General features: G+C 52.0%; 4 protein-coding genes across 4 annotated transcripts; 2 read left to right on the top strand and 2 right to left on the bottom strand.

Moving 5' to 3' along the window:
* Positions 1-256: 256 nt before the first annotated feature.
* BO97DRAFT_441910 (dynein heavy chain) lies at positions 257-13,875 on the top strand. The gene is made up of 4 exons (XM_025698209.1): positions 257-777; positions 843-3,093; positions 3,160-13,147; positions 13,209-13,875. Exons 1-4 carry the CDS (start codon positions 492-494, stop codon positions 13,662-13,664), a joined length of 12,981 nt encoding a protein of 4,326 aa, XP_025553152.1. The 5' UTR covers positions 257-491; the 3' UTR covers positions 13,665-13,875.
* Positions 13,876-14,568: 693 nt separating this feature from the next.
* Positions 14,569-15,680, bottom strand: BO97DRAFT_422915 (histone H4; the record flags this gene model as incomplete). The annotated part of the gene is made up of 8 exons (XM_025696838.1): positions 14,569-14,616; positions 14,672-14,692; positions 14,779-14,796; positions 15,007-15,066; positions 15,167-15,254; positions 15,374-15,389; positions 15,452-15,483; positions 15,613-15,680. The coding sequence occupies 8 exons, from the start codon at positions 15,678-15,680 to the stop codon at positions 14,569-14,571; spliced, it is 351 nt and encodes a 116-aa protein (XP_025553151.1).
* A 230-nt stretch (positions 15,681-15,910) lies between these two features.
* BO97DRAFT_16869 (survival factor 1 family protein) lies at positions 15,911-17,589 on the bottom strand. The gene is made up of 5 exons (XM_025690285.1): positions 17,445-17,589; positions 17,164-17,379; positions 16,647-17,071; positions 16,218-16,594; positions 15,911-16,161 (listed from the first exon to the last, which is right to left on the bottom strand). The coding sequence occupies exons 1-5, from the start codon at positions 17,462-17,464 to the stop codon at positions 16,063-16,065; spliced, it is 1,137 nt and encodes a 378-aa protein (XP_025553150.1). The 5' UTR covers positions 17,465-17,589; the 3' UTR covers positions 15,911-16,062.
* A 363-nt stretch (positions 17,590-17,952) lies between these two features.
* On the top strand, positions 17,953-18,807 carry BO97DRAFT_476780 (mitochondrial 54S ribosomal protein uL11m). The gene is made up of 2 exons (XM_025700501.1): positions 17,953-18,189; positions 18,301-18,807. The coding sequence occupies exons 1-2, from the start codon at positions 18,061-18,063 to the stop codon at positions 18,631-18,633; spliced, it is 462 nt and encodes a 153-aa protein (XP_025553149.1). The 5' UTR covers positions 17,953-18,060; the 3' UTR covers positions 18,634-18,807.
* The last annotated feature ends 2,597 nt before the right edge of the window (positions 18,808-21,404 follow it).

Raw genomic sequence — 21,404 nt, 5'->3', positions numbered from 1 at the left:
CGCTGCGGCTAGTCCTATAAGGGGAAGGTGGCAGGCGTGCCCCCTGATTGAACTTCGGTGCTAAACAGCCTTCCCGCGGGCGCTGGGCTGTTGTTCTCCAACCGCGTCCACTGGTTGGGAAAATTGAAAGCGACAAGACAGACTGAGGCCCGATCGGGAGATCTCTTTATTACTCCACCACCAAACACTTAGATATGAGCCCCTGAACAGTTGCTCCTTCACTCACTTCTCCGACACATCTCATACCGCTGTCCCTCACCTTATCGACCTTTCCCCACCCTGCTCTTCCTTAGTTCCGACTGTACTCGGAGCTTGGTTCAAATTCCGCGCACCCGCACCGATACCGCGACTTGCGTGCTGTCAACAAATCCCCAGCTTCTCCCGCTATTCCCTCCTCTTTCCCCGAACCCAACAGCACAAACGAAAACACCGAAAATCATCCTACGACCTCTATGGTTCTCGCGCGTGTTTGTACATAAGGAATTACAGCTATGGAGGTTGCCAGTGCGGAGGCCTCCAACGGGGTCCCGCCATCGGCGCAGACCACTGCCTTGGTCGACCCAAGTACTGTTATTCAGTACTTGATCGAGGTGCTGCAGGTGACTTTGGGCGCTCTGAGAACCGAGCTAGAAAGTACCGGAAGCTTGCTATCCAAGGCCAAATACAATGAAACCGTGCAGCGGTGTACCCGGTTTGCCTCAGAGTCGCAGGTCGCTCTCTATGTGCAGAAAGACCTGGTGACCGCTGAGGAGACAAACGAGACCGACGATGAGGAGGGTATGTGCTCTCCATGCGCAACTGCATCAATAATCACTAGCTAACCAATAATGATCCATGCGCAGAATCGTCAAGCCAGTACGTTTACAGCCTCTCTGCCGAAATCTCGTCCTCCCCCACGACCGTTGCGTCTGTCGCCTTCATCAAGCGGCCCGCCGCCATCGATTCGTCGCTTCCCATCTCGTCGCAAATTCAAGTCCTAAACCTGCCGGGTGTGGCATCCTCGAGTGCTGCCCCGGCCCAGCAGAGCAACTCCCTTTCACCCTACGAGATCCTGCACCTGCTGCTCCACCATGCGCTGAGTCCTTACTTCGAAGCCTATACCCGCACCCAGGAGGTCGCTGGTGCAGCGAAGCCTCGGACGGATACGGAGGTGAAGACTGGTGTTCCTGGCACCAAGAAGAAATTCGCGGAGCTGGAACTTGGACTTCTGCATCTGCAGCAGAATGTCGAGATCCCCGCCTTGAACCTGCCGCTTCATGAGGTGGTTCAGGGGGCGCTCATCGAGGCGGAGAAGCGAGGAGTCAGGCCTTCCGTGGAGTTGATCAGCCCGGCGATACTGGAAAGCAGCGCCTTCATAAACAGTATTCAGAGCAACGTCAATGGCTGGATTCGATCTATTCAAACGATCACCAAGATGTCCCGCGATGCCGATAGTGGTTCCGCAGCTCAAGAGATCAGCTTTTGGCTGTCGATGGAAACGGCTCTCGAAGGTATTGAGGCTCAGTTGCGCGGCGACGGCGTCCAGCTGACGATGGACATTCTACTTCACGCGAAACGTTACCAAGCTACTACCAGTTTCAACACCGATACGGGCCTGCGCGAAGCGACCGATCTGGTCCAGAAATACAACCAGCTCATGCGGGACTTCCCTTTGGATGAGCTGCTGTCGGCGACCACCTTGCAGAAGGTTCAGGAATCTCTGAACCTGATCTTCAACCACCTGAACAAGAAGCTGAAGATCTGTCCGTATCCCATCAAGCGCGCACTTTCACTGGTGGAAGCCATTTCTGGAGATCTCGATGGAGTCATCCATAAATTGCTTCACGGGCGCACTATTCTCCATCTCGATTATCGCGAGTTCCGGTCTTTGATGAAGACTGCTGGAGCCATCTGGAGAACCTGGGATGAAAATCTGAAGGAGTTCACCAACGTCGCTCGTGAAGCGACCAGACGCCGCAACGAGAAGTTCATTCCCATCAAGATCATTGCACGTCATGAAAAGACTAAAGAACGACTGAAGTATATCAACACGTTCCGGGTCAACCATGAACAGCTTCAACGCACCATCGTGAACGTCCTCAGCTCGAAGACATCCTCTGCGGGGGATGCGGCTGCCGGAGCCGCTGCCGAAGGTGCTGTCATTGTCGAGGAGATTGGCGACGTTGACGCGGTCGAAGAAGTTGCACAAGCCTACGCAGCTTTGAGAAACGTGGACGTGTTGGACGTCTCTCCTTATGGCACTCAGCAGTGGATTAAGGAGGAAATCGCCTACAACGAGCGTACCTCTCGTGTGGAGAATTCCATCATCGCCCGTCTCCGTGACCGTCTCGCCACAGCGAAGAATGCTAATGAGATGTTCCGTGTCTTCTCGAAATTCAATGCTCTTCTTGTTCGCCCGAAGATTCGAGGTGCGATCGGCGAATACCAGACGCAACTCATCGAAAATGTCAAGCAGGACATCTCTGCCTTACATGAGCGTTTCAAGCAACAGTATGGCCATTCCGAAGCACATGCTATGGCTCAATTGCGCGATATGCCCCCTGTCTCCGGTGCCATCATTTGGGCACGTCAAATCGAGCGTCAATTAGACGGATACATGCGCAAGGTTGAGAATGTGCTTGGCGAGGACTGGCACCTTCATTCCGAGGGTCAGAAGCTTCAGGCCGAGAGTAATCTGTTCCGCAAGAAGCTGGATACGCGCCCAGTCTTCGAGTCTTGGCTCCATGATGTACAACGGCGGCATATTACCATCTCGGGCCGGCTTTTCAACATCGTCCGCAATCGCGCAGCTGGGAACACGCTGGAGCTAACTGTCAACTTTGATGCCCAGATCATTGCTCTGTTCAAGGAAGTCAGAAACCTCATCTGGCTTAATTTTCAGGTTCCACATGCAGTGAGCAACATTTCCAAAGAAGCGAAGCGCGTCTATCCCTATGCGATTAGTCTGATGGAGAGTGTGCGCACATTGTTGCAAACAAATCGCTCGATCATGGCAATGACTGAGGTCGCTATCTTGTTGAATGGATACGTGAACGATGCTCAAACCATGATTATCAAGGGTGTTCCCCTGAGATGGGAGTCATTCGTCCACTCGTACGAACTTCATGTGAAGCAATCAGCATTGGCTAACGGTGCTATTGAAGCGGCCATTCCGACTAGAGGAGAGAGCAAGCATGTTCAATTCGTGCGTGAATTCGGTGGAGCAGCATCCGTACTTCAGTCCAAGACAGCGGTTCTGGCTTCCATCAACGAAAATATCCAAAAAGCGATTCACGAGCTGAAGACTTGTCCCTATGATGCTACTGCATTTAGACAACGCCTAGATGTTATTCAGGTTTCAGTTGATAAGCTGAATTTGGAGAACTATGTGAATCTTGGCTACTGGGTCGCTAATCTGAATCAAAAAATTGAGTTGATTTTGCGTGAGCGGCTTCACCGTGCCATTCGTGAATGGATCCTGTCGTTTCAGGAAGCAACGGATAGCCACCACACCATGCAAGTTTCGAGTGGAGTACAAACCGGTGAGACCGAAGCCTCATTGTACAGTATTGAGTTCCCTGGCTTGGTTCACGAGATTTCTATGCGTAACCAGGTGCTTCACTTGGATCCACCTCTTCAGTATGCCCGCGCGAGTTGGTTCTCGCATTTTGATAACTGGCTTGGCGTTATCTGCAACCTTGAAAAGATCAAGTCGTCTAGATACCAGATCTCGATTGATGTGCAGAAAGTTCAGCTCTCTGAAGCATGCTTTGCTACTCTTCCCCAATATTGCACCCATGAACTGAACCAGGTTTACAACACGATCGAGTTGAGAGTGAAGGAGGTTTCGGCGTATGTGGACAAGTGGTTGCAATTCCAGTCCCTTTGGGACTTGCAGTCGGAACAAGTCTATGACATCCTCGGTGATGACCTTTCTCAATGGTTGCAATTACTTCAGGAAATCCGAAAGAGCAGGGCTACCTTCGACACCTCGGAAGTGAGCCGGTCATTTGGTAACATCAAGATCGATTACGAACAAGTCCAGACACGTGTCAATGCCAAGTACGACCAGTGGCAGCACGAGATTCTACTCAAGTTTGGATCGAAGCTCGGAGGCCGCATGAGGGAGATCCATTCTGAGATCGCTACTGCTCGCAGGGATCTGGAAGGACAAACCCTGGAGGCAGCCTCTACAGCACACGCTGTCTCTTTCATCACGATTGTCCAGCAGTGCAAGCGCAAGGCCAAGGTCTGGGAACCTGAGGTTGATCTTTTCCGTCAGGGGCAGGCTACCCTTGCTCGCCAGCGCTATCAGTTCCCCAGCGATTGGCTCCATGTTGAGAACGTCGATGGGGAATGGGCAGCCTTGAATGAACTTCTTGCCCGGAAGAGCAAGATTGTCCAAGATCAGACTGAAGGACTTCGTGCGAAGATTGCGGCCGAAGACAAGGTTATTGGTGACAAGATCACCGAGGTCATCAGCCAATGGAACGAAGAGAAGCCCGTGTCTGGAACAATCCCGCCGGATGAAGCATCTCGCACTCTGAGCTCGTTCCAGTCTCGTCTTGAGTCTCTCCAGTCCGAGTATGAGATGGTATCCAAGGCGAAGGAAGCTCTTGATCTGCCAGCTGGCGTAGAGTCTGCGTTGCCAGCCATCCTGGAAGAGGTGCAAGATTTCATGTCGGTCTGGGCAGCTTTGTCCACCATCTGGAAGAGCCTCAACGATCTCCGGGACATGCTCTGGACGAGTGTGCAACCGAGAAAGCTCCGCCAATCCATTGATGGCCTGATTAAGATGACGAAGGAAATGCCTAGTCGCATGCGTCAGTATGCCGCCTTCGAGCACATTCAAAATGTCCTTCGGCAGCTACTCAAAGTCAATCCCTTGCTTTCCGACATGAAGTCTGAGGCCGTTCGCGAGCGCCACTGGCACAAGATCTACAAGGCACTGAAGCCGGGCAAGAGGTTCTCTCTTGTCTCCCTAACCCTCGGCGATGTGTGGGATCTTCAGCTTGCTGTCAGTGAGACCATCATCCGTAATATCATTGCACAAGCACAGGGTGAAATGGCATTGGAGGAGTTCTTGAAGTCTGTTCGTGAAACGTGGCAGAACTACTCGCTGGACCTCGTCAATTATCAGAACAAATGTCGTCTCATTCGAGGATTCGATGACTTATTTGCGAAGTGCAGCGAGAACCTGAACTCTCTGCAGGCAATGAAGCATTCACCTTACTACAAGGAATTCGAGGAGGAAGCTTCCTCATGGGAGGACAAGCTGAACAGAGTTCATGTTCTGTTCGACGTCTGGATCGATGTTCAGAGACAGTGGGTTTACCTTGAAGGTGTTTTCACTGGTAATGCCGACATCAAGCACTTGCTGCCCCTTGAATCGAGTCGCTTCCAGAACATCAACTCTGAGTTCTTCGCCGTCATGAAGAAGGTTTACAAGTCGCCTTTCGTGCTGGATGTCCTTGCCATCAACGGTGTGCAGAAATCATTGGAGCGTTTGGCCGAGCTGCTGAACAAGATCCAGAAGGCATTGGGAGAATATCTTGAGCGGGAGCGTGTGTCCTTCCCTCGTTTCTACTTTGTTGGTGACGAGGATCTGCTCGAGATCATTGGTAACTCCAATGATATCTTCCGCGTCGCCAAACATTTCAAGAAGATGTTCGCTGGTCTCTCAGGTGTCCTGATGGATGATGAGAACAACATCATCGGCTTCACGTCCAAAGAGGGCGAGGAGGTCCGACTCAAGAAAGAGGTCAACTTGGTCAAAACGCCGAGGATCAACGATTGGCTCAGTGCTATTGAAAGTAATATGAAGCTAACACTCGCCGAACTCCTGGCGGAAGCCGTAGAGCAATTTGAGCCTCTCTACAACGCCCCCGAAGTTGACCACACCGCCTTTAATGACTTTCTTGCAAACTACCCTGCGCAGATCGTCGTTCTTGCCACTCAAGTCTCATGGACCAGTGCAGTCCAGAGATCTCTGGAGAATGGTGGAAGCAATCTCCCTGCTCTGTTTGATGCTCAAGTCCGCGTTCTGGAGCTGTTGGCCGCCACCGTTCTTGGCGAGCTGGATGGAATCACTAGAAAGAAGTGCGAGCACTTGATTACAGAATTCGTCCATCAACGTGATGTGATCTCGAAGCTTATTTCCATGAACGCCTCCACCCCAACGCATTACTTGTGGCTTCTTCAGATGCGCTATGTCTACCACGCCGAAGGGGACTTCCTCCAGAGACTGTATGTTCACATGGCTAATGCTAAGTTGAACTATGGCTTCGAATATCTGGGTGTCCCTGAACGTCTCGTCCGCACTCCTCTTACCGATCGCTGTTTCCTTACACTCACCCAAGCCCTGTGTCAAAGACTGGGTGGTTCTCCTTACGGTCCCGCCGGTACTGGAAAGACTGAATCAGTCAAAGCGCTTGGTCTCCAGCTCGGGAGATTCACCCTCGTCTTCTGCTGTGACGACACTTTCGATTTCCAGGCCATGGGCCGCATCTTCCTGGGTATCTGTCAGGTCGGTGCCTGGGGTTGTTTTGATGAGTTTAACCGTCTGGAGGAGAGAATTCTGTCGGCCGTGTCTCAGCAAATTCAGAACATTCAAATCGGTCTACGGACTGGTGAAGACGATGACAAAGCCCAGATTGAGCTGGTCGGTAGACGTCTCTCTGTTAACCTCAACACTGGTATCTTTATCACCATGAACCCTGGTTATGCAGGACGTTCCAACCTCCCAGACAACTTAAAGAAGCTTTTCCGCAGCGTTGCCATGTCCAAGCCCGACAAGGAACTGATTGCCGAGGTGATGCTTTTCTCCCAAGGTTTCAAGCAAGCCAAGCGTCTCTCGACACAGACTGTTCCTTTCTTCGACCACTGTTCCTCTCAGTTGTCCAAGCAGGCTCACTACGATTTCGGTCTTCGTGCCCTCAAGAGCGTCTTGGTCAGTTCAGGAGGTCTCAAGCGTGCCAGAATCGCCAATTCAGACGGCGAACTGGGACCCGACGAAATCGTTGAGCCCCAGATTATTGTTCAGAGTCTTCGCGAGACGATTGCTCCCAAGCTGGTCCGCGAGGATGTGGAGAGAATGCTCGAAATTCAGAGGCAGGATTTCGCTGGGGTCGAATACGTGCCTGCCAACTATGAGAAGCTCACTGCAGCTGTCCGTGAGATTGCCAAGGAACAACACTTCGTCGATAGCGAGATGTGGATCACAAAGGCCCTGCAGCTCTACCAGATCCAGAGTATCCATCATGGTGTCATGATGGTGGGTAAATCCGGATCCGGTAAATCTGCTGCATGGAAGATTCTTCTGCAGGCCCTCCAGCGCATCGAAAATGTCGAAAGCGTGTCCCACATCATCGACTCTAAGGTCATGTCCAAGGAAGCACTCTATGGTAGTTTGGATGCAACTACTAGAGAGTGGACTGATGGTCTCTTCACTGGTATCCTTAGAAAGATCGTGGATAACCTTCGAGGTGAAGATGCGAAGCGTCACTGGATTGTTTTCGACGGCGATGTCGATCCGGAATGGGTCGAGAACTTGAACAGTGTTTTGGATGACAACAAACTCCTGACCCTTCCCAACGGAGAGCGTCTCAACCTGCCGCCTAATGTCCGTGTCATGTTCGAAGTCGAAAGCTTGAAGTACGCGACTTTGGCAACGGTCAGTCGCTGTGGTATGGTCTGGTTCAACGACGATACGGTCACTCCTTCAATGATGATCTCGAATTATGTCGAGTCGCTCAGAACTCGAACTTTCGAGGACCTGGATGATGACAGTGCTCCTGCCGGTCAAGCTGCCATCAAGACTCAGGATGCCCAGGAGATGCTTTCTAATATCCTCAAGCATCTGTTGCAGACTGATGAACTCGTCCTGAAGTCTCTCGACGAAGCCAAGAATTACAATCACATCATGGAGTTCACTAGTATCCGTGCTCTGAACACTCTTTTCAGTCTCCTCAACAAAGCCTGTCGGAATGTTCTGGAGTACAACATCCAACACGTCGACTTCCCCCTGGACTACGAGCAGATCGAGGCTTATATCTCCAAGAAGCTTCTCCTTGCACTTGTGTGGTCTTTCACAGGTGACTGCCCGCTGGTGGATCGCAAAGCCTTTGGTCAATACGTTTCTGCTTTGACGACAACTGATCTACCGCCGGATGGCTCGTCATCTATCATTGATTTTGATATTACTTTGCCGAAGGCCGAATGGACGAGCTGGCAATCGCAAGTGCCCTCAGTTGAGATCAACACACATTCAATCACACAAACTGATGTGGTCATTCCTACGGTGGACACTGTTCGCCATGAAGACGTGTTATACTCCTGGCTCGCGGAGCACAAGCCCCTGTTGCTGTGCGGTCCTCCCGGTTCCGGTAAAACTATGACACTGTTTGCTGCCCTCCGTAAGCTGCCGAACATGGAGGTTGTTGGTCTCAACTTTTCCAGCGCCACTACTCCTGATCTCTTGATCAAGACCTTCGAGCAGTATTGCGAGTACAAGAAGACTCTTAACGGTGTTGTCATGTCTCCGAACCAGATTGGTCGCTGGCTGGTCATCTTCTGTGACGAGATCAACTTGCCCGCACCCGACAGATATGGAACCCAACGTGCAATCTCCTTCCTTCGCCAGCTTGTTGAGCAGAATGGTTTCTGGAGAACTTCAGACAAAACTTGGGTTACCCTCGACCGCATCCAGTTTGTTGGTGCTTGTAACCCTCCTACCGATGCAGGACGTACTCCCATGGCTGAGCGTTTCTTGCGTCATGCTCCTCTTATCATGGTTGACTATCCTGGAGAGATCTCACTCATGCAGATCTATGGAACTTTCAACTCTGCCATTCTCAAGATTCTTCCTCTGTTGCGCGGATATTCTGAATCCCTCACGAAGGCCATGGTTCGATTCTACCTGGAATCGCAGACCAGGTTCACGCCTAAGATTCAACCCCACTATGTTTACTCGCCGCGTGAGCTTACCAGGTGGGTTCGTGGTGTCTACGAAGCTATCAAGCCGCTTGAAACACTCTCTGTCGAGGGTCTCGTCCGGATTTGGGCACACGAAGCACTGCGTTTGTTCCAGGATCGACTTGTGACTGAGGAGGAGAGAGGATGGACTGCAGACGCCGTTCGCCGTATTGCTCTTGACAATTTCCCTAGCATCGACGAGGAGCAGGCTCTGAAGGGCCCGATCTTGTTCTCCAACTGGCTGTCCAAGAACTACGTCCCCGTTGAGCAGGAGCGCCTGCGTGACTTCGTCAAGGCACGTCTCAAGACATTCTGTGAGGAAGAGGTCGATGTCCCTCTCGTTTTGTTCAACGATGTCTTGGAGCATGCCTTACGCATTGACCGAGTCTTCCGACAGCCTCAAGGCCATCTCATTCTCATCGGTGTCAGTGGAAGTGGTAAGACTACACTGTCACGTTTTGTTGCCTGGATGAACGGCTTGAAGGTGTTCCAGATCAAGGTGCATGGCAAGTACTCTTCCGAGGACTTCGATGATGACCTTCGAACTGTTCTTCGGCGCGCAGGCTGCAGGGGCGAGAAGATCTGTTTCATCATGGACGAAGCTAACGTTCTCGACTCTGGTTTCCTTGAACGTATGAATACTCTTCTGGCCAACGCAGAGGTTCCCGGTCTGTTCGAGGGGGATGAATTCTCGTCTTTGATGACCGCCTGTAAGGAGGGTGCGCAGCGACAAGGTCTCCTGCTCGATAGCCAAGAGGAGTTGTACAAGTGGTTTACGCAGCAGATTGTCAAGAATCTCCACGTTGTGTTTACCATGAATCCGCCGGAGGAAGGGCTCTCGTCCAAGGCCGCCACGAGTCCCGCGTTGTTCAACAGATGCGTTCTCAACTGGATGGGTGACTGGTCAGACCAGGCTCTCTTCCAAGTCGGCTCTGAACTTACGCAGTCGGTTGACTTGGACAAGCCGAACTTTGTGGCCCCTGATAGCATCCCTGTTGCCTATCGCGAGCTTAGCCTGCCTGCATCTCATCGGGATGCGGTGGTCAACTCTATGGTCTACATACACTACTCGCTGCAGCGCTTCAACCAGCGCTTGCAGAAGCAGCAGGACAGGACTACGTATCTCACTCCTCGTCACTACCTTGACTTCGTTGCACAATACGTCAAGCTCTTCAATGAGAAACGCGAAGATCTTGAGGAGCAACAAAGACATTTGAACGTCGGTCTTGAGAAGCTGCGGGATACTGTCGACAAGGTGAGCGATCTGCGAGCCAGTCTTGCCCAGAAGAAGACGCAGCTGGAGAAGAAAGACACGGAAGCGAACGAAAAACTCCAGCGCATGGTTGCCGACCAACGGGAGGCCGAGCAGCGTAAGGCCGTGTCTCTCGAGGTTCAAGCAGCCTTGGAGAAGCAGGAGAAGGAGGTTGCACTGCGGAAAGAGGTCGTCTTGAACGATCTCGCCAAAGCCGAGCCGGCGGTCCTGGAGGCTCAGAAGAGTGTCAGCAACATCAAGCGTCAGCATTTGACGGAAGTGCGTTCCATGGGTAACCCCCCTGCCAGTGTTCGTCTTACGCTCGAAGCTGTCTGCACCCTGCTGAAGGAACGGCCGGATAGCTGGAAGTCTATTCAGGGAATCATTCGCAAGGATGACTTTATTGCAAGGATCGTCAAATATGACAATGAGACTCAGATGACGAAACAGATCAGGATGAAGATGCAAGCCGAGTTCCTTTCCAATGAGGACTTCACCTATGAACGAGTGAACCGTGCCAGTAAGGCCTGTGGTCCTTTGGTGCAGTGGGTCGAAGCGCAAGTTAACTATTCCGAGATCTTGGACCGTGTTGGGCCCCTCCGGGAGGAAGTCGATCAGCTCGAGGAGCAAGCTCTGCAGACCAAGGCTGAGGCCCAGACCATCGACAATACCATCAGAGATCTCGAGAGCAGTATCGCCACCTACAAGGCGGAATATGCAACACTCATCAGTGAAACCCAGGCCATCAAGACGGAAATGGCGAGAGTACAGTTCAAGGTCGACCGGAGTGTTCGTTTGCTAGACAGCCTCTCCTCGGAGCGCATCAGATGGGAGGAGGGCAGCAAGTCGTTCGAGACGCAAATCAACACACTTGTCGGTGATGTGCTCATCGCAGCGGCGTTCCTCGCTTATGCTGGTTTCTACGACCAGCAATTCCGAAAGGCCATGATCGACGAGTGGGTCAATCAGCTGCAGCAATCGGGCATTAGCTTCAAGCCACACAACCCTATCACGGAATACCTGTCCAACGCCGACGAACGTCTGACATGGCAAGACCACTCGCTACCGGTCGATGACCTTTGCACTGAGAACGCCATCATTCTCAAACGCTACAACAGATACCCTCTTATCATTGATCCGTCGGGTCGCGTCACGGAGTTCTTGGAGAAAGAAAGCACCGATCGGAAACTCACGGTCACGAGCTTCTTGGACGATTCCTTTGTCAAACAATTGGAAAGTGCCCTGCGTTTCGGCAATCCCATCCTCATTCAAGACGCTGAGCATCTGGATCCCATTTTGAACCATGTGCTAAATAAGGAGTATCAGAAGACTGGTGGGCGTGTGCTCATTCAGCTTGGCAAGCAGGAGATCGACTTCTCGCCGTCATTCAAGTTGTTCCTCTCCACTAGAGATCCGTCCGCCTCGTTCCCTCCGGATGTTTGCAGCCGGACGACCTTCGTCAATTTCACTGTCACGCAGAGCAGCTTGCAGACGCAGTCGCTCAATGAAGTTCTCAAGTTCGAGCGCCCTGACGTTGATGCCCGGCGGACCGACCTGGTCAAATTGCAGGGAGAGTTCAAGATCCATCTTCGTCAGCTCGAAAAGCGACTTCTCCAGGCGCTCAACGAGTCTCGCGGTAACATCCTTGACGATGACAATGTCATTGAAACGCTCGAGACATTGAAGAAGGAAGCAGCGGAGATCTCCAAGAAGATGCTGGAGACCGAGGGTGTCATGACGGAAGTTGAGAATATCACGCTCAACTACAGCATCATTGCCCGTTCTTGCAGTGCCGTGTTTGCTGTTCTGGAGCAGCTTCACCATATCAATCATTTCTACCAGTTCTCTCTGCAGTTCTTTGTTGATATCTTCAACTCGGTCCTGTATCAGAACAAACGTCTTGCCCAAGAAAAGGACCATGCTGCACGAGTTCAGATCATCCTTCGGGACCTGTTCGTTACGACTTACCAGCGTACCTCGCTTGGACTGATTCAGAAAGACCGGATCACTTTGGCAATGCTCCTTGCTCAGGCGGCTCCCTACGCAATGGACAAGAGTATCATCGACATGATCCTTGATGAGTCGATGGAGGGCGTGGACCTTTCTACGGCCCCTGAACGTAAGGAGGAAGTGATTAACAAGATTTCCAACATGTCTATTTTCAAGGCGACCTTCCCTGCCATTACTCCCGAGCAATGGAACCAGTTCCTCGGCGAGGAGCTGGCGGAGAACTTTATCCCTGCCGTGTGGGATGACAACACAGAGAATCTGGATAAGCTACTTCGGTCGTTGTTGTTGGTGAAACTTTGCAGGATGGACCGCTTCGTGCCTACTGCGGAGCGTTTCATCGAGGCTGTCTTCGGTCGGGAGCTGTTCGAGGGAAGCACGGATCTGAAGGATATTGTGGAGCAGGTCACGGCGACCACGCCAATCTCTCTGAGCTCGAGTCCTGGCTTCGACGCAAGCTACAAGGTCGATGCCCTTGTTGAACGCATGGCCGCCACCTGCGCGAACATCGCCATGGGTTCCAACGAGGGTCTGGAGAGCGCCGACAAGGCGATCAGCAACGCCGCTGCGGCCGGCACCTGGGTCCAAGTCAAGAACGTACATCTGGCGCCTGCCTGGCTGCAGAGTCTGGAGAAACGTCTGGAGTCGCTCAAGCCCCACAAGGATTTCCGACTTTTCCTGTCCATGGAATCCAGCCCGAAGATCCCGGTCAATCTCCTCCGTGCCTCCCGAGTGCTGATGTACGAGCAGCCCGCCGGTGTCCGTGCCAACATGAAGGATTCGCTCTCGTCATTGTCTACGAGAGCCTCCAAGGCGCCGGTCGAGAAGGCTCGTGTCTACCTGCTTCTGTGCTTCCTACATGCCGTCGTGCAGGAGAGACTCCGTTATGCCCCTAATCTGGGATGGAAGGGATTCTGGGAATTTAACGACAGCGATGTAAGTTTTTATGCCTATTCCCCAACCTGTCATTGTCCTTTTACTAATGTTCATTCGGTAGTACGAATGCTCCGCCCACATCATCGACTACTGGGTCGACACCGTCGCCCAGGGCCGCTCCAACGTGGCGCCCCAAAAGCTCCCCTGGGAGATGATCCGCACGCTCGTCACCGAGACCTACGGCGGCAAGGTCGACGATCAAGCCGACTTCCAGCAGCTGGAGACCCTGGTCTACAAGCTCCTCACGCCCGCCGCCTTCGAGGACGAGCACCAGATCGTGGCGGGGGTTGACAACAGCGACGACTGCCTGACCCTGCCCGGAGGCACCAGCATCCGCGACTTCGTCGACTGGGTCAACCGCCTCCCCGAGCGCGAGCCCCCGACGTACCTGGGTCTGCCGGCCAACGCCGAGAAGCTGCTGCTCGTGGGCCACGGCAATAAGATGGTTTCCGATTTGGCGAAGGTGACGACGTTGTTGGATGAGGGTGAGCAGTTGATGATTGAGGGGTCTGCTTGATTTTCCTTTCTGTTTTGATCTTGGGTTTGGGAGGTGGTGTTGGTGGGGGTGGAAGGAATGGAATGAACTTTTCTTCTGAAGTGTGTTGATGACTGATAGCTTTAGGGGTGTTTTGATTTAAAGGTTAATGGGGTTCCAGGGGTGTTTAGAGGGAAGTGGGTATCGTAGATAGAGAAGACAAAGGGACTGTATTTTAGATGTGTATACCATTCAACTTGGGTTGTGTTTATTAGATTTAGAGAATGTGTTTTTTGTTCAAATTGTGAGTGGTCTTCATTCAGAACTATACAGTATCGACAGGATCGACAGTATTACAGAAGACAAGATGGATTACCAGTGGTTCAATTCAATCGAATCGGAGTATCATTAGATAACGCCTCCTCTCTTCAAGCCCTAGCCTAGTCTCAAGTAATATCGGACACCAACCAGAAGAAATATTCCACAACCAGAAGGAGAAAACAACATTCCGTCGACACAGTCCTCATGGATCAATCACCACCACCACCTTCTCCTCCCGAAACAATCCTACCGTACCATATCACGTTCATAATCCCAAGTAGATAAACTCCATTACCCCAGGTCCCTCAAGGAAACTCTCTCACATCCTAACGAGCTAACCATTCCAAGACAGAGTATGCATCCATCCAGCCGTACCAGATAAAGACAACTGACCAGGAACAAACCAGACCAATCCAGTCTTCCTTCCTTCCTGGATAGGAACCAGGTGTTTTTCATGCCAAGGTTTCGTCAGGTAACGGGTGTAGAAAATCAGTGCTCTTGAGTTTTGTAGTCATAGTGCCCGGTCTAGAGGTGCAGACGATGATCGACGAGAATAGTAATTGGCAGTTACAGGCAGGGATAATCGAGGATACTAGATGGAGCTTCGATTTGGGCTGCCTGCGATCTACCAGCGGGAGATCCTGTCGTGGAATCCGTAGATCGGATTGCCCATCTTGTTTCTTTCTGTTAGGTTTGTGGTCTCTTGTTTGAGTTTGGGAAGGACTTACTTGGTTCAAGACGAAGATCACCTATTTCGGTAATAGGGGGTAGGTGTTAGTTTTTGTTTCTGGGGTTTGTTTGTAGACGTTAATGTGGAAGGAAGGCAGGGGCTTACATCTTGGGTGCTGACGACCTTGTTTTTAATTTCTTGTTAGTTTTTATCATGTTTTATGTTCGTTCTGAGGGTGTTGTGATCAGGGTGTGTGTGTTTAAAATGATGGGGAGTGGGTTGGAGGACATGTTGTTGACCACAGGATAGGTTGTCAGTTCAGGTGAAGGATGAGTGAGGTTACAGTTCTCCAGCAGTGAACACAGTGAAATTAGACAAGAAAAGCTAGCTTACCTTGCGCTCGTGGCCGTGGGTGGTCGCACTGTCCATCACCAGAACGACGCGGCGAATTATCTACCCGTATCGCGTGGTTAGTCTTGTTCTTTTGCTTGCGCAAGCAGCGACTGGTTTTGTGACTTCGATACAAAGCAGTCCGTCCCTAGAGTGAACTCACCTCCGTCAATCGCTCTTTTAACGCGCGACGGGCTTCATCGTAGATGTCTGCGCTGATTCTGCAGACTCCGCCGCGGCGGGCTAGGCGACTGGTTGTAGATTTGGTTAGCTATGGGTTGTCTTGAGTGGTTTGAGGTGGTTTTATATGCTCCAAGCACGCTGTGCTTGATTCTGGTGCTTTGAAGCCTTGGAGTTAAGGTGTGTGTACCAGATGGCTGGACGTGCTGGTTGTGTTTCTGTTAGTTCGGGGATCTTGAGACCGTCGTGGAATGAGATGGATACTTACTAACTCCCTGTATGTTGTCACGGTACAACTTGCTGTAAGGTAGTGGTTAGTGAGTTGCTAAGCTGGTTGGCTCGCTCATGGATATCTAGCTGAAGTGTAGGAGTGCAATAGTCTAGAATGGAGGGAGCTAGGAAATCAAAGCAGGCGAATGCGCAGCGTACCGGAATCTCTTCCGAGGTGGCATGAAGGGTTTGTGTTTTTCATTCTGTCGAAGCAGATTGACGTCCATCCTGATGATTGTACGTTGGCAACGTTGAGGATAGGATAGCCGAGTGCTTTCTCTCGATCCCAGACGGCCAAGTGGTGCTGGAGGACAAGGGAGGTGAAGGCGTGGTTGACGATTCTACAAATCCCATGGCAACAGATAATCTGTGCTGTGTTGTGCTGCGATGATTAGTCGTCGAGGGGTAAGCTCGGCGTTTCACAAATTAACACCAGAGAAATTACTTGGGAACGAAACGACACATGACAGTAACATTAGATATCGTGGATAAGTTTATAGGCTATTAGAATCAATATCACGTTGCGGTGCGTATGGATGCATGAAAGGAGAGCGTGAAAATCCACACCACTCAGACCACCTGGTCCATGTCCGAGCTGATGTCCTCCGTCTATGAGATGAAAGTCGCCTCAGAGAACAAGGTACCCTCCTCGGTAATTTCTTCATCGCCGATCTTGAGCTTGAAAGCCAGCTTCTCCTGGGGAGAGTACTACAGACCAGTCAGTTCGACGTGAACGAGACACATATAGTCACCCGAATACATACCTGGAAGATGTACGGCCGGGTGCCCGCGACACTGCCAGCAATAGTCTTGATGAAGCCGGGAACCTCGGCCATCACGTCGATCCGGTCCAGACGGTTGCCGAGAGACCCATCGACCTCCGCGTGAACCTCCTTGCCATCCTTGGACTTGCCCTCCCAGACCCACTTGACGGACTTCGGCTCGGGCCAGTCACTCTCGGCATCCTGGTGAGATTCCGTGTGGGTGGCGGTGTTGGTGCTACCGGCGTAGACGATCTCTCCGTCCTTGACGATACCACCGACATTGACCACGGTCGATCCATACGAAGGGGGCGTGGTGTATTCCATCATGATGGCCGAGTACGTAGGGGTCTGGAAGTTGAGGAAGTTCCATCTCGCAGCTGGACTCTTATTAGGGCGTACATCCAGAGACAAATTGCAGATCCGACTTACCCGCGTGGTGGGGCTTCATGCCCTGGAGCGCGTGGATGAACAGACCGCGGCCCTTGAGGTCGAAGTTCTGCTCCTTGGTGGTGATGGTTCCCTCCACGGCGCAACGAGGCCAGAAGGCATGGCTCATAGAGCCCCAAGGATTCTGCGGATCCGTGCCGAAGTATGAAGTACCGTCCTTGCCAACAACAAAACCCGGAGCGGTGCGCTTGAAGGTCAAGTTCACCAGACTGTCCTCATTCACAGCCGACTTAATAGTGTAGGTATCGCCCTCCTCGTTCAGAGTCACAGACAGGTTGTCGGCGCCGAAGGAAAGCATGCTCTCATCGAACATGAAGTTGGAGAGAGGGTCGGAATGCCAGTTGTGGGGAGCGTCGCCCTTGAGGTTGAAGATCTTGGACGTGAACTGAGCGGTGGTGTGGATTCCACTGGCACCAAGCACATGCCAAGGTCAGTGATTATACAACTATAGATCCTCGAAAGAGGGGTTGGCAGCTGCGAGGAGGGGTTCCGAACTCACACAATGTTGCTGTAGATGACCTGGCATAGGGCTAGGGTGCCATTGTCGCCCATGACATAGAAGACATGAGTCTCGACGTTGGTATATTGGTGAGCCCGCCAGCGAAGATCATCCTTGGTGAGTTCGGTGTAGGGAGTTTCTTGTGCCTGCTGGGCAACTGATTTGATAGCCTCCGGGCCATAGATCGGTTCCTGAGTACCAGCAACGCTGGCGAGACTAGAAGCACCAGTAATCAGTATATTAGAGTAATCAGCTGATGATGTTAACATAGGCCAACGTACGTAGACTTAAGCCAGTTCATAATGAGCTGTAACTGACAGAGATAGGTGAGAGTAGGAGAGGGTGAAGCAGCACCGGTGGGGGGGGGGGGAGGGGGAGAAAAGAGCAGGAGCAGGAAAGGATGGACGGGAACTGGAAATCGATAGCGGGCGGGGCCCAAAGGGGTCGATCACCGTCTGGGTCCCGAAGAAGGGCCTTCGAGGGACAAGTAAGCGACGGATGAATCGAGGATTGATTGATAGTATCGCGGATACGAGTGAAAGGTAACTGGAATCAGCTACTGCTCGGTGTATCAACACATAACATGATCCGAAAGGAAGAAAGAAATGAGGGGAAAGTTAGTTCATAGATTGACTGATTGATTGATCGAATGTAGAAGGAAAGAAGAATGACGTCCGCATTGGATGCTTTTGCCTGTGCCCCAAACGGCAAGAAACTCCGGTCCCCGCCGCGCCCTTTCCTCATTGAGAAACCCCAAGAAAAGTTCCAGCAGTTCTCGAGCCGCGTCCATCGGGTCTGTTGCAAGCTGGAAGTTGATTGTTGACTCCTGGTTCAGTCGGTCAATTGCCACCTCAGTTCAGTTTCAAGTCCCTGAATACCTCACGCTAGTCAATCACCATGGCGAAGAAGGCATTGCCCAAGGATCAGATCGTGAAGCTCATCGTGGGCGCCGGTCAGGCCAGTCCCAGTCCTCCCGTCGGTCCGGCCCTGGGTAGTAAGGGTGTGAAGAGCATGGATTTCTGTAAGGTGAGTACCAAGTCTGGAGCAGACGGAAGGAACGACAACAATTGTGGAAAGCATCTACGTATGCCCCGCCGGAGGGAAGAGTCCACATGGCTCACGACAACCACTATATAGGAGTTCAACGCCCGCACGGCGCACATCAACACCGGTGTCCCCATGCCGTCGCTCATCACCGTCCGTCCCGACCGGTCGTTCTTCTTCGACCTCCGCACCCCGACTACCACCTACCTTCTTTTGCAAGCCGCCAACGTCGAGCCGCGCAAGAACCGCATTCGCGGTGCCCAGAGGCCCGGCCACGAGACCGTCGGCACGATCTCCCTCAAGCACGTCTACGAAATCGCGAAGATCAAGCACACCGAGACGAGACTGTCGGGTCTGAGCCTGCAGGGTATGTGCAAGAGTGTCATCGCCCAGGCCAAGTCGATTGGTGTTGAGGTTGTGCCGTAAACGGCAAACGAGCGAAAGAGGTGACTGGAATCCGTCGACTGTGTATTGTATATGGGATCCCTGCTACCGGGCGATTACTGCTGCTCGCTGTCTGGGACTGATGATCATGGCGTTCTTGGGGGATTGGGTCTGTTGTCATTTGTATTATAGGTATTGCATGTGATCTAGAAAGCGTTGGCTGGTGCCTGAAGCGTTCTACACAAATCTCCCGGTCTTGCTTTGCAATCGTAAGTGCCATTAAGCGGTTGACGGAGTCAGCGGCTCTTGGCCACTAAGTGTCTCGCCGAGGTTGCATGCCCGTAGGCATTCTGTCTTGGCTCAAGCAGAGAGACTCCTCCGTGTCACCCGCAAGACCTCAACTGTCGCCATGCCAAGCAGTCTCCGCCGTCTATCGAGCAACCGCGAGCGGAAGTGAGGACAGACAGCATGAGGCAAAGTCCGAGTTGCAAGGAGCCGAGAGGCGGACAAGACTGCACCAGGAGTAATGACGCAGAACCCGGTCAGCCGTCATTTCTGCCGAGCCAGGCCAAGAGGAGGAGGGTACGCAAAGTGCAGCTATCCATTGATGATCATTGCGATCGCCTGGGCTACGGCGAAGTTGAACACTGGGAGGGTAGTAGAAGGAGGCAGTGCAATTGTTCCAGGCTGGACTGAAACGCTTGGGCTTGGCAAGGGCGGGAATACTTGTGTATCTCACGCAAGTTTTGTGATATCGCTCGGCTTGGCATTCCTGAAGGAGGACGCGGAGATGCGGAGATGCGTCAGAGTGAGTCGCTTACATTCCACTGTTTCTTTTTCCGGTCTTGTTGCAGCCCCTGCTTTGACAGTATCTCGGCGGCGATCATGACTACCAGGCGGTTCGCTGTCACCGCCAGATGGGGTGGAGTGTGGTCAATGGGCTGGACGAGTCTATTTTAGGGTGTGTTGATGGAGCAACAGGGAAGTAGATATGTTGATCGTGGAAACTGATAGGTAGGAGGATAGTCAGAGTCACGGTGCGCGTGTCGCAGCGGCATGAATCAACCTTTGTAATGATTGTTCCATCGGAGATCGAAGCAAGAGCAAGGAGAGGAGTTGGAAGCAGTATCCCGTCGCTGCTTTCGGCTCTGCCAAACTCCTGGTCTCGCGATGATCGAACTCAATCCTATAACGAGATAACGAGGTTACTGTAGTTAGATAACTAAGTCACTAACTACAGGGAAGACGGGCTGATAAATGCGAGTACTATAGGCTAAAGCGATCCGCAACGCCCGGGTTAAATCACTGCCAATGCCGGCCTAGTCTCTAAGGCTGCCTGCCGTTGAGCTGCAGCCCAGCTTCTAGATTGGCCTTCTATCATCCTAGTTCTTGCCGGGTCTTTTCCTACTGGATCTGTACTTTGGTGGCAGACACCTGGCACAAGATCCTCATCGACTCCGGAGTAAGAGTGGTGGCAACGAATGGGGCAAGCACCGCTGCTGTTATTTTCTGACCCCCCGCGCTTCTTGATAATTGCTGTCAGCGCATGGCGAAGATGGCTTGCGAATGATATTTATTACTTGTTGGTCAGTCCTAGGCTTTAGATTGACTACTACGTGTTATTTTCCATCTTTCCTGGGAAGAGCGTTGAGCAGTAGCTACAGATCACTCCATAGGACCGACATTCTTTGATCAATCAATCCATTCAACGCAAATAACATGGGGTAGGATAGGATAGGATCATACTGTGGGGAGGGGGAAGGAAATACTGGGGACGAATAACAAGTAAAATCTATGGATCAATCCGGCGGGGTGGACCGATCAAATAACAAGGTGCAGTGCAGGGAAGGGGCTGGTTTTAGAGCCACGCCAGTTGCGATCCAGAAGAATCTAGCGGGGTACAAATACTCTAAGAGATAAGTGAGTCGGCAACACGGCACTGCGTCCATTCGCAGCTGATCAAAGCTGATCAATCCGGATCAATCCCGGCCATGGTTGGATTTGCCTACTCCGGCCAGATGACAGTCAAAATAATGATGTCGACATCCAGGGTTCGTCCGGTGATTCATGGTTCCCTCCGCAGAATCCCGACCGCAAAGCCTGTTGATGGCCAATCTTCTCCGCACGGGGTCGGGGTTCGCTCTTCCTGCGTAGAAGATGGAGAGAAAGAAGAGAAGTGTGGATGAGAGAGGGGTGGAGTGGATATCGTGAACCGTGCATAGCAGGCCAGATTCATAACCTTCTGGTTACTTAGTACTTATCATCTTGTCTCTTCTCTTTTGGGGATTCTAGAATTCTACGTAGAATCCGGAACCGGCTGGGGCAATGATTGAGAGGAGAAATCCCCGGTCAACTTGCCCATTTGCAGCGGGCAGTCTTCTACTAACCTAGTAGTACTCCGTACTGATGTCCTGTCCTGTCCTGGACTCGTCGAATCTCCCGTTTCATGAATGAATTCAAGTACTGTAGCCTGGCGAGATTGAGTCACCTGTTAAACAATCAATTTCGAGTCCATTCCCAGTGAGTAAGCCCGATCCAGGATCAGTCGAAGAGGGAAATTGAAAGTTGATGCTCCGTCCGTGCCGCCGCTATTGCCGCCGCCCGGCTTGACTTCCTTCGCCGAACGGCTGCTTCTGTTTCTGACTCTCTCTCACTCTCTCTCTCTCTCTCTCTCTCTCTCTCTTTCGTTCCTCTAGTCTATTTACTTATTGCTTTCCAGCCCGGTGGAACTTCCCGTGTCGTCTTCCCCTTCCCTCTCTTTTTCCCCCCTCCTCTGTTTCCCACTTCCAGACCCTCCGGCCCTCCACTTCCAC

This window comes from Aspergillus homomorphus (genome assembly GCF_003184865.1).
Source record: "Aspergillus homomorphus CBS 101889 unplaced genomic scaffold BO97scaffold_10, whole genome shotgun sequence".
Lineage (NCBI taxonomy): Eukaryota > Fungi > Ascomycota > Eurotiomycetes > Eurotiales > Aspergillaceae > Aspergillus > Aspergillus homomorphus.
This window is presented reverse-complemented; position numbering and strand designations above follow the sequence as displayed.

Excerpts from the sequence above, each read along its gene's own strand:
- BO97DRAFT_441910 (XM_025698209.1), top strand. The coding sequence starts at position 492 with ATGGAGGTTGCCAGTGCGGAGGCCTCCAACGGGGTCCCGCCATCGGCG. Across the intron at positions 3,094-3,159 it reads TGGGAGTCATTCGTCCACTC|AGGAGAGAGCAAGCATGTTC; the intron begins GTACGAACTTCA and ends CATTCCGACTAG. Across the intron at positions 13,148-13,208 it reads GGGAATTTAACGACAGCGAT|TACGAATGCTCCGCCCACAT; the intron begins GTAAGTTTTTAT and ends TTCATTCGGTAG.
- BO97DRAFT_16869 (XM_025690285.1), bottom strand. The coding sequence starts at position 17,464 with ATGAACTGGCTTAAGTCTAC. Across the intron at positions 16,595-16,646 it reads CATGAAGCCCCACCACGCGG|CTGCGAGATGGAACTTCCTC; the intron begins GTAAGTCGGATC and ends ATAAGAGTCCAG. Across the intron at positions 16,162-16,217 it reads CCCGGCCGTACATCTTCCAG|TACTCTCCCCAGGAGAAGCT; the intron begins GTATGTATTCGG and ends ACTGGTCTGTAG.
- BO97DRAFT_476780 (XM_025700501.1), top strand. The coding sequence starts at position 18,061 with ATGGCGAAGAAGGCATTGCCCAAGGATCAGATCGTGAAGCTCATCGTG. Across the intron at positions 18,190-18,300 it reads AGAGCATGGATTTCTGTAAG|GAGTTCAACGCCCGCACGGC; the intron begins GTGAGTACCAAG and ends ACCACTATATAG.